The 11,324-nt window shown below is 40.1% G+C and overlaps 2 protein-coding genes across 4 annotated transcripts in view; both read right to left on the bottom strand.

Annotated features, from left to right (window-relative positions):
* Nucleotides 1-473: 473 nt before the first annotated feature.
* lratd2a (LRAT domain containing 2a) lies at nt 474-2,532 on the bottom strand. Its single transcript, XM_032535947.1, has 2 exons — nt 1,212-2,532; nt 474-732 (listed from the first exon to the last, which is right to left on the bottom strand). The coding sequence occupies exons 1-2, from the start codon at nt 2,014-2,016 to the stop codon at nt 707-709; spliced, it is 831 nt and encodes a 276-aa protein (XP_032391838.1). The 5' UTR covers nt 2,017-2,532; the 3' UTR covers nt 474-706.
* A 3,373-nt stretch (nt 2,533-5,905) lies between these two features.
* Nucleotides 5,906-11,324, bottom strand: part of fam91a1 (family with sequence similarity 91 member A1) — a 37,954-nt gene continuing 32,535 nt past the window's right edge. For 2 of the 3 annotated variants that reach the window (XM_032535268.1, XM_032535267.1), the window contains exons 20-24: nt 10,224-10,370; nt 9,640-9,741; nt 9,313-9,436; nt 9,125-9,194; nt 5,906-8,039 (exon numbers count right to left, since the gene is read on the bottom strand). In XM_032535268.1, the coding sequence (XP_032391159.1) occupies nt 7,854-8,039; nt 9,125-9,194; nt 9,313-9,436; nt 9,640-9,741; nt 10,224-10,370 (629 nt within the window). In that variant the 3' untranslated portion in view covers nt 5,906-7,853. The remainder of the gene's footprint in view (nt 8,040-9,124; nt 9,195-9,312; nt 9,437-9,639; nt 9,742-10,223; nt 10,371-11,324) is intronic. The other variant, XM_032535269.1, reaches the window with a different exon arrangement.

Here is an 11,324-nt window from a genome sequence, read left to right as displayed (position 1 = left end):
GGTAACTCTGAGACTAAAACATAAGGATTAGACCACAAGCTAGCCACTAACCCAAGTCTACAAAACCAAGGTAAAACTGGTTTGTGACGTTGGTAAATGTAGAACAAATACAAACTACCAACTAGTTACTTAGACCCCAGGAAGAATAGCTTTTAGCTTATGCTGAAGCTAATGGGGATCCAAATAAAAAAAACATGAAAGTCACAGAGACTTTCCTAATGTAAAATGTGGTGTAGAATCATGCAAAAAAAGTGGTTTGACTGAGAAATACCTAACTAAATAAAAAATGTGAGCTTTTTGTTTTACATAACTACTCCGATCTCCAAGAGTCTTTTCTTCTTTTGTCTGTATTGACAACCATTTTGAGGTTCCTTCTGCAGCAGCTCAAACAGTTTAAAATTGGGTTTAAAAGAAAAAAATTGGGAAACTATTTTCTACTAAAGTTTGAGAGATCCCATGAAGATGACGGAACGAGCATTTTAAAACACATCACATACTGTTGTCAGTATTAGTTGATTTAACAGAAATTGAGGAAATTCTTATTATTATGCATGCAAGTAAAACAACATGACAGAAGGGTCAAAAGAGACAATGAGTCATTCTTTACTTGATCTTTGATCAATGTAACACAAGCGCTACAACATTTTCTCCAACATGTGCTGGTGTGAGAATCTCCCTCAAAAGGCAGAAATAATCCGCCTTGTGTTCAGCGAGCAGCTCTGTCTGGGTGAGCTGAGGGATGAAGTTAAACCACACAAGGATCAAATAACAGGACACCATGAATAGAACAACAGTCTCTCAGAATCATGACGGTTTGAGACTAATGTGTAAAGCTTTTATAAAACTAATACATTCTTTGTGAAGGGGCTGTCGAAGCTAACAGGCCTATCGACATATTCTTTCAAATAAAAATGTCCTCCTAAAAAAGTAATTCATATTTGCTAAGGCCCTTAAGCATCTAAAGGATGATGATTGTAGCTTTAAGGCAATTACAGTGATATAGACTCGCGTGAAAACAATAAAAATGACAATATTCGAGTAGAAATAGTGATATGTGTGCACCAATTAAACATAAAAAGGAAGGAGTGAAGGCTTGTTGTTGATTAAAGCAAGGTGTAACAGTTCATGTTTGATAAAAGACTACTCTAATTGCAAATCTATTTTTTTCGAAGAGCAGTATGAGGACAGCCGTCAGTCAGCGCCTGGCTCACTTTTGATCTTCTCCACGCTGCTGAAGTGAGTGGCCAGCTCCTGCAACACGGCTGTCCTGCCCAGGTGATCGTTCCTCCTTTTCTCCATGATCATGTCCTCCAAACTCTGAAACTCTAACATGTGCGAATGTTTCTCGGACATGATTAGTTTCAACCTGTAGGGCTGCTTGCCTATCCGTATCTCCCCACCCATCTTGAACTCCCTCTTGCCAAACCTGCACCAGGCGGCAAAGCACTCGGAGTTCCTCCAGCTCAGCTCTCGGTCCTTTAAGCCCACTTGCTCCATCGCGTTCTGCACCACCATGTCCGGACCCAGAGATTTGAATTTGTACAAGTCGTTCACAACCCTACACCTCCTCCCTTGACTTGCATCTGTCAAAAAACTGTTTTTCACCTCGGCTCTGTGCAGGTGCACCACTTGGAAGTCCCCCACGTACACAGCCCAGTGCGGGAACTGGCCGGTAGCAACAAACTCAACAAGGTCCCCTGCTTTACATTTGTTTAGTAGATTCTCCGGGGAGTAAACCTCCAGGTTGGCGGACTTGACGCTCTTCTCGTAAATGCATTCATCTCGGTTGTAGACGGCGCACTCCACCTCGTCGCGCTGGTCGTATTGTTGCTCTTCCTGATTCGGGTCCTTTTCGGTGCCATCGACCGCGCAGCCATCCTCCAGCTCGTCGTCGTCGTTAGAAAATATGTAGGAGACGCCGATGCGTGGACCTTCCTCCGTGTCCACGCCGTTCGGGTCTACTGTGGGAACTTCCGCGTAACTTAAATGTGACAGCTTGTCCATCTGGTTCCCCATGCCGCACCTAACCCCGGTGGCAGCCTGTGTAATTCGATCTGATGTCGCGACTTGTTACCGGTCGCCAAACATCACCACCATCTGCCACAAAGCACGACCATGTAAAACTTCCTCGGCCCTGCCGTCGGACGGGGTTTTGTCCAATTTACGCATAAGTAGGCTATATGACCGCGGTGGGGCTGCTGGGATAGCCTGTTAGTGCCCCATCAACAAGTGGAGTTGGGAGGAGAATACAAACCGGTTTCAAATTCAGCGAGGTGAATTATCCGTCAGACTCACCTGCTGTTTCCCTGCGTAAAGTTCCGTTTGCCGGCTGTCACATAGGAAACAACGCGAGTTCAAATCCAATTCGTCGGTTTTATGTTTGTCTACTCCGCAGGTGAAGTAGTCCACTGTGATGAGGGCGCCTACACTGCGGACTGTGCAGCAGAGATCAGGCCGGCTGTTACTGGAGGCAGATCTGGGGCTCGGCATCGCCACAGCGACTCGCTCCAGCGACTCCGCTTTTAAAGCGGAAGTGCGCGTAATTTTCTTCACCGCACCTTTAATATCCGCTAATCATCAACTACATTCAACCTAAATGCTGATATACATGTTGCGATTTTGTCTTAACAATTTTGAGCATACAACTTTATAGTTGGCTTTAAGTCAAATGAAATACAAACTTGATGTTGGTGTTAAATTGATGGTGTTATTTGTCTCTGAATGCTCTAATGCCGTGTGCCATTGTTTTAAATGTAGGTCTTTATGATTATATTTATAAAAGATAAATAATTTAGTATTAATTTCTTTGATTTCATTTTAGTTAGTCAGCTATTTTATTATATGTTTTTTATTTAGTTATCCATGTTTTCTTGTGTTTTATTTAGTTAGTTAGTTAGTTAGTAAGTTAGTTAGTTCATTGGAAACTTATTTATCTCGTAAATTATCTATTCTTTTGTTTTATTTTATTCATTTTTTTAGCTAATTTATTAGAACAAAAAACGAGTTATTTTTATTTTATTTTTCTTTCGGTCATTTTAATTGTATTTTGTTTTGTTGCTTATTTTTATTTATCTACTTTAGTTGGTTATGTTCATTTTATTTATCGTTATTTTTTATCTTTTTTTATTGATTTTATTTTTTTTTACAAATCCCTGTGATCAAAAACTCACTGTATGGAAAACATGCAGAGTAGGCAAACTTCCATCCTGGATTAGCTGAATGTGGATTCTTTACGAACCACAACCTCACACAGTATGGAGGACTGTGTCCAACATCTGCCATATTTTACTGTTTTGACCACCTGTCTGTCCTTGAATGAACTGAAGCTGCACAGTCATTTGCTCAATCTCCATCTCCTGGGGGGACCATAATGTCTCCATTACATTTGTAGTGGCTTGTTGCCTGCCTCGACTTGCTCTCAGTGATAGGCTATTTTCTCACCACTGTAGCAAGGGGAATGTGCTCAGTATGCCCCAAAAATGGCACACGCTGCAGCAGTCTTTGTGTGAAAACACCTGTCCTGGAAATGGTATGGCTGTATGTGAGAGACTGCTCAGAGAGATGCTAAGAGCATGTTTGAAAGGCTGTAAATGGAAACAATTGTTCAACTCTGTGAAGAAGAAAGACAGAGACACACTTTAATAGAGCAGATCAATATGCGTTTGACCTCAGCACTGAGCTGAGTACCCACTGCGGGGCCGGTTACAAACTGACTGCAAAGTCATTCAGTAGCCTACAGTAGATGTGATAGAGGACACGTCTCAACAGAAGACAAACAAATCTCCTTTTGATCCATTCATCTGGTTTAAACAGGCAGAATGGCCTCATTGCCCACAACGGACTCAGCAGATTAGCATGGAGGCTTTTGGGAAGCACTCCCTAAGACTATCAGGTTAATTAAGAGACTGAGCTTTCTTAGAGTTACACACGATCACGCTATGTGATTTCCAACTGCCTAATCCCGACTGAATGTTTTCCCTGACTAATAAGGTTTAACCTGGGTCACAGGGTTCAAATTAAATGTCTTCATGCAGGTTTCCAAGACAAGACTGAACGAACATTTAACGATTTTAGCTGTACAAGAAGTGTGGCACTGTGTCAAGGTCCATCTGTTGGTCCACAACTATGTCATGGATTTTATTGCAGGCATTCATGGTGTCCAGAGAATGAATCCTAATGATTTTTTTATCCCCTGAAGTTTCCTGTAGCGTCACCAGCACACATCAAAATGAACTTATGCACAAAACATTTCCAACTTATCTCATCTACAAATTTGCACAACATTTTGTACAGACATTCATGATCCCCAGACAATTTATCCTAATGACTTTGTTGGTCCTAAACTTTTCCTCTTGTCCACCACAATGTTGACATTCGTGGTTCTGAGTGGAATTTCTATTGGATGGATTGTCATGAAATTTGGTACAGACATGTACAGGATGTCCCCCTCAGGATGAATTGTAATAACTTTGGTGACTAACCTTTGACCTTTTAACTAGCACCAGCACTTGGTCCAAAACTTTTGTTGACTAAATGCCTTCAAAATTAATGACATTCTCCACAGCTGTAGCTTAGATTAGTGCTGAGAGTCTAATTGTAGCATGCTAAACTAAGATGGTAAACATATCTGCTAGGCATCTACATGTTAGCATTGTCGTTGTGAGCGTGTTAGCGTACAGATATTAGCATTTAGCTCAAAACAATGCATGCTGTTCCTAAGTACATCCTCAGCGAGCTGCTAGCATAGCTGTGTTTTTGTCTCCATAGGCAACACAGATACACTTTTATAAGTTCTCTTGGAGTCTAGGTACTTCAATAAAAAAGTGGGTATCTATGACAGCCTACACCAGGACGGATGAACAACAGCATCATGCACTGACATCATAATGATGCAAAACAATTCAAAGGAACATTATCTAAGATGTTGTACTTCCAGTTTTACTTGAAATGATGATAAAACAGCACAAAAAATCACTGTTCAAGGGGCTAGTATAATTTTGCAATCCAGACTTTTCATCAGCTTTGTCTTAAGTCTGTATGTACTGTGTGCACAATCTTTTGTTAGTATTCTTCTTTTCACGTCTTTTCTCCCATTTCAGCCGAAAGCCTTGCAGCAACTACAGTTTGACAATGATGGAAGTCAAATATAACAAATCTGCCGAATGAATTCAGCAAATGTGTTACACATTTCCTGAGCATCAGTGCCGGGCTAGACAAAATATGAACTGTTAGAGTGGTGACATACAGCCTATTTGACCACTTCTAGGCGCGTCTTATCCTCTGGTGGCATGACCCAGTTTATGCCCCTGGTGCACCCTGGTGACACACTGTAATTTGTGGTGCTGGGAAATTACTGGAGCACGGAGGCCTGGGAGACATAGTCAATTAGGTGGGGCTCCACCTGTCCATTGGGGGCATAACAAACCACAGACTGACACCTATAATTTCCCCCCCAAAAAAATGTGTTTTTTCTTTTTTAAAGGTTTCACATCCACGTATCAGACTTGTTTTTTCAGATACGTGTTCATTTAAATCTACAACGATGGGTGATTAAGTCTGTACTTGAGGCCAATGGACGTAGCATCCGGACCGCTGCATCTTGCCCACCATCTGTTCCACCTGGCTAGGAAAAACATCCACCAAGTATGGCTTAATATCACATAATGTGATCGGCTACAATTCAGAGCCAGTAGGGGCTGAAATCTGTTATATAAATCCTCAAAGTATAGCTCAGGAAAAACAAGACTGAGACATTTTTTGGGAGGAAAAAGTTTGTTCTTATTACATATTTATTTATATTTTTATATACTTTTTACATATTTGTACTGTAATAATAACATGTATCTGGAGCAAGTATGGAGGAAGGGCATGTTGAAGGAATGTCACTTTCTGTTTTTTTAACCCATTTAATTACAAGAGCATCATCATTATTCAGTCAATCAATGATATTCACAGTCCCATTAAACAAGCTACAACAAAGAATTCCTATAATATAGGTTGACATATAAAACTAGCATTTTGTTTAAACACTGTGGTGGATTTATACCTGGGGGAGGATGGGGGATATCTTGGATGACTAAGCAACTACAACTAGATAACAGACAGGCAGGATGGGAGTGGGCTCTTATTGTGAAAGGTAGGCGTGTATAAAAACACACCAATAATGAGGTGTACAATACACACGCATACACAACATATACACAACAGTTTGTACACAGTCATCATGCTTCAACGGGATGTCATGTTAATCTTTTTTCTTCTATTTCAGCATCACATCATTAGAAACAACCACAAGTGGGTCAAAAACTGCAGGAGGCAGACACCTTCAAATAAAAAAGAAACTTCTCTATATTCTTGGAGTTGCACTGAAAATTCATGACAGACTTTTTGGGCCATCACAGCTCTGAAACGCTGGGCAAAGCATTAGAATTTCCATCCCATGGGTCTGTGACTGCCTTCACTGCAAAGTTGCCTTCTACTCTCTAGACTACAAACCCCATTTTTCAAAACATGGTGTAAACAGCATCCCTTGGAGAGTGTGGCAGGCTGGCCAAGAGTGCACTGCACTGCACTGCACACAAAACTGGAGTCGATCCAGGTAGAGATACTGGCAGGCATCAGTGGCAACAGACCTGGGTCAAACACACAGACCTGACTGTTCCAGTTCTATGAAATTAGGTACACTTGGTTAATCCTGTCAAATTCATGAACATGGGCAATGGTTGGTAGTTTCCGGCCCAATGTTGTTGATTTGATTGGTAACAAACACTCATCCAAATATCATCAATATCCTTTATAAAATCTAAAGAAAAAAAAGAGGTGAAAAAAACATAAGCAAACAAAGACCTGGTAGTTTTTGATTGGCTGACAGCAATAAGGCAGCAAAATAAAAAGGACAGTAAAACAGAAGTTTAAAAAAAATCATACAAGAAAGAAAAATGGTCTTTGGTGTTCTCTTTTACTGAGAAAGAATGATAACAAAGAACAAAAAAAAAACTGCAGTTTCTCTGATGCCCGGTCAATTTTTCAAGAGGAAACACTTTCTTGTGTTAAACGTTAGCTCTAAAACCATGTGCGCACTAAAAGGGATCAAACGTTTTTAAAAGAAATTACATGACTTCATCCACAGGTTTGGAGAAATCCTGCACAGTGCAAATAATAAATGCCCTCAATATTGACTACAAGTAGGAAAGTATTCTTTTATGGTACGAGTTGTGCAACAGTATCATGCATCAGATCACTTAACGTGAGACAACAGCAACAGGGAGGCAGCGGGGTCTGTATCTGGACTCTGTCTGGGAAGACAAAAAACTTGGTCCTAGAAAATGCATATTGTCAAATGATTCCTGCAGATGTCTGTTCAACACTTTGTTTATTTTGTGGGTCAATTTTAGAACATCTATACAATTATTAACCACTTTACACTCCGCTTTCAAGGATCACAGAACATCCAGTGATTGATGGGAAGGTAGGGGGCTAGTCGGTGGAGAACAGCGCAAGTGTTTCCAGTTAAATGGCCTGACAGGTTATATGCTGTTGACCTGCATCACTGTTATATACTGTGATAATAGCACCACTCCAACAGATAATAATGCCTTGCTAAGAATATGAGGAATCACAGAAGGGAACGGCTAGGGGGGTTCAAACTAGTGTTGGCAACTTAACTCTGATTCCTCCTATGAAAGGTGAATGAAGTGCTGGCGGGGCTAATTTTCCAACAACTGGAAACTGATAGACAAGACGCAGAGTTTGAATGACAATTTCCTCAGTGAAAGGGTGGTCTTTTTCAATGAGATGATGTTTTTCCTTGTGACCAAATCTGGATGTTTTGAGGAGGGAGGTGGGGGGGGGGCTTATGAGGGTTGGTCCTTCTGCAGAGCTGTGATGTCCAAAGGAGGAGGGGCCCGCCCGCTCCACTCCCTCAACTGCCCGTCCTTGAAGAGGAGGTTGAGGGCGGGGAGGGGGACACCGGACTCCGCCGGGGGCTGACTGAGAGGGTTCGAGACGCCACTGTCTAGGTCAGAGGGCTGGACGCCATCCTGCCAACACAGGGCAAATGTCACAGATCAGAACACCAGATGTAATGGATGATATGTGGGACAAGGATACATTTTCCCTGGGACAAAAAGGGCTAAGTAGAATGGTTCCTGTCTGATTTACACTACAGTATGTTGCCGCTTTCATAAAAAGTCTGTTAGCACTTTTAAACACTAATTCATGTCTTAAAATCTGTGTATAAAACACGCAGAAAGGGTAAGGAGGCTCAGTTACATCAGGAAGGTCTCTGACACTAAAGAGACGGGATGTTTTTACAATTTTAAACTAAAACTAACATAATTCACCATGCTCTTCCACTTTCTATTCAATAGTATTTCTTTTTTGCTTCATTTTGTCTTATTTTTCTCTTCTCTCTCTCTTACTTTGTGTTTAGTATGTGAATGCTTAATTTTTTTCCAATAAAACAAAATAAAACACTTAAAGTTGCTATATTTACATTTAATTTGAAGCCTCAAACTGGCTGTGGGTCATCTCATGATAAGTATCTTTATTTATTTTTTAAAGATTTTTTTTGTTGGGCTTTCCCGCCTTTCATTTTTGACAGGACGGCTACGTGAGAAAGAAGAGAGAGAGAGGGGGAAGACTTGCAGGAAATCGACACACGTCAGATTCAAACCCTGGACCTCTGCGTCGAGGCATAAACCTACATGTGCGCCAGCTCTACCACTGAACCAACCTGGCCACAATAAATATCTTTATGGGGGTAGCAAATGTACAGTATCAAACTGTGGAAGAATAATATTCTGTATTATTTAACCAATACTGATTCAAGACAAAATGTTTAATGAAATAGCTAGTCATGGTGGCTGGGAATTGTTTTAAACCTGTTATATAAAAATCATGACTTAATTATCTCAAGAATGGTAAAATTACCAATTACCAATTAAATCAACAGTTATATCAGACGCATTTCTAAAAATGGAAACCAGTCTTTAATCTTGATTAATTCTAACACTCGATGTGTAAAATTAAATTCCTGACTGCAGATATTTCCACTAGACATTGTTATTTCTTTTCTGTGAGTATTCTCAAGTGGCCACCTGAAGACACAGCAGATTGTTTTTACCTGGAATGACTGAACAAAGCTCAACACCTTCAGGGATAGCTTTCGGCTCGAGTGAAGTAGTTCTTGAAGGCTGAAACAACAACAACAGAGCTAAAGTCTAGCACCGCTACGACACACATCTTTACACTTTTCTCAATGCTTTAGACAAAAGTAAAATCTTTGAGGATGTTGGGTAGGTTTATTTGTACCTTTCGTTGCAGCACAGTTTGTGCGAGGCAATTTTTTGACACACTTTGCGGTTTAGCTCGGAGCTGAAGAGGGGCATGCCAAAGCACAGTTCGAGAGGGACCCACTCATCTTCAGATGAAAGGCCTAAAAGAAAGGGATTGGCAGGGAAGAGCAGAGATGGTGATGACATACATTACAACATGACATAAATACAATTAACACGGACATGCTGGTCTTCTGGTATTTACTGTCTCTTCCAACTCTCGGATTTAGTTACTTGAAGGGATTCTACTAGAAAAAGAAAGAAAGATAAAAAGTACAGTACATTAACCAAAAAGTTGACGTACTGTCTGTCTTTCCTTTGCTTTCACCGTTGTTTTCTTCTGTCACGAGCTCAAAGGACTCAGTACTGCCGTTGGTGTCCAGGCCTCCACCTAGATGGGTGTCGCCTTGAAGAAAGGCAACAAATCATCAGCATTACGTCACAGATAGGTTGTTTTGCAGCTAGATTGCAGCTGGAATGCCTTTTTTTAACCATATCCCTTTTGTTAAATAAATATCAGAAGTCTGTCAATTAACAAAAACTGTACAAAACCTTTAAAGTTAAAGTTAAATAAAATATGTGATCAATTATGTCAGCAACGTTCAATCAGTAAATCTCAAAGTTAAAGGCTAATACTGTTCGATCCACGTCCATTAGCAAAGGCTATCACAATAAGGGATACAATTAGGCAGGAAAAACAGAATAATTAAACTGGACCGTTAGCAATCTTTATCTAATTTGCACCATCAGTGTCAATGGCCATCAGAGGCAAGCACATTGTTACTAATTCAACTATATGTCTCGTCTCTCACATGGAAACATCTGCATGTCCACAAAGGTAAAAAAATAAATAATAAAAATGAAATAAAAGACTTCCCCTTCCCCTACCTCTGCACTCAGTGCTGTCGCTGGCCCTCCGACGATGCCTGTTGTTGGAGTTGAGCATGGTGATGTAGCCGCACTGGTGCTCCAAGTCCACATTCTCCTTCAGCTTCTGCAGCGCCTTGTGCACACACATGTTGGAGTAGCAGAACTCTGCACAGGAAGAAAACAAACAATAGGAGGGATGCTTCAAGTCAGCCCTGAAACTGATAAACAGGTCTCTTTAATATACTTCTATTAATATCTGTGGTAACATAGTTTTCATATAAAATGTGTTTCTCCAGATGGTGTAATATTGTGACAGCAAATGTATTAGGGGGATCAGTGTTAAGCTTTGCACAAAAATTGACAAAGGAAAGATTTCACAGGATTCAAATCCTTTTTATGATGTTTGACAAGTTAAACCCCTCAAAGCCAAAAGGTGAATACTTGAGTCACCAGAGAAAGTAGCACAGCTTGACTGAGGTTAATCATTTACTCACAACATGGCCGTGATATTACACAAATATTTACATTACTAGTGTATTATTACATTATCGGTTAATATGTTAATACTGCTGTAAACCCAAGAAAAGTTGGGCTTTTACCTCCCTGACCCTAAAGTCATGGGATATGAATAGCAATGGGAAGTGAATGACAAAGTCGGCCATTCCTTTCTAAGATAGCCAAAAATAAACTTCATTCTGTGGTTTTAAAGTTTTTGAGAGAATGGAACCTGCTCACAGAATGAGAAGTGATGCTAAAATAAAGGGAAGAAATGTAGTTTTCTTCTCTCTTTTTTTTAGCATCACTTCTTATTCTGTGCCAATAACGTAAACATCTGATAAAAAGGCACCATATTTAGTTTTGTAAAATAATGTTCTTTGCAAATAAATGTAAAAACCTTGTACTGAATTACTTTGATTGAGTGAATTGTTCTTGTATTAGCATAACATACAGTGGGGGTCGAAAGTTTGGGCACCCCAGGTAAAAATTTGTATTAATGTGCATAAAAAAAAGATGGAAAAATCTCCAAAAGGCATCAAATGACAGATTAGCCATTGGTATAATATGTAACAAAAAGTTTAATTTTATTTCCATCATTTACACTTTCAAAATAACAGAAAA

Source organism: Etheostoma spectabile, chromosome 14 (assembly GCF_008692095.1).
Source record: "Etheostoma spectabile isolate EspeVRDwgs_2016 chromosome 14, UIUC_Espe_1.0, whole genome shotgun sequence".
Classification (NCBI taxonomy): Eukaryota; Metazoa; Chordata; class Actinopteri; order Perciformes; family Percidae; genus Etheostoma; species Etheostoma spectabile.
Note: the sequence above shows the minus strand (reverse complement) of the source record. Positions and strands in the feature narration are given on the sequence as shown.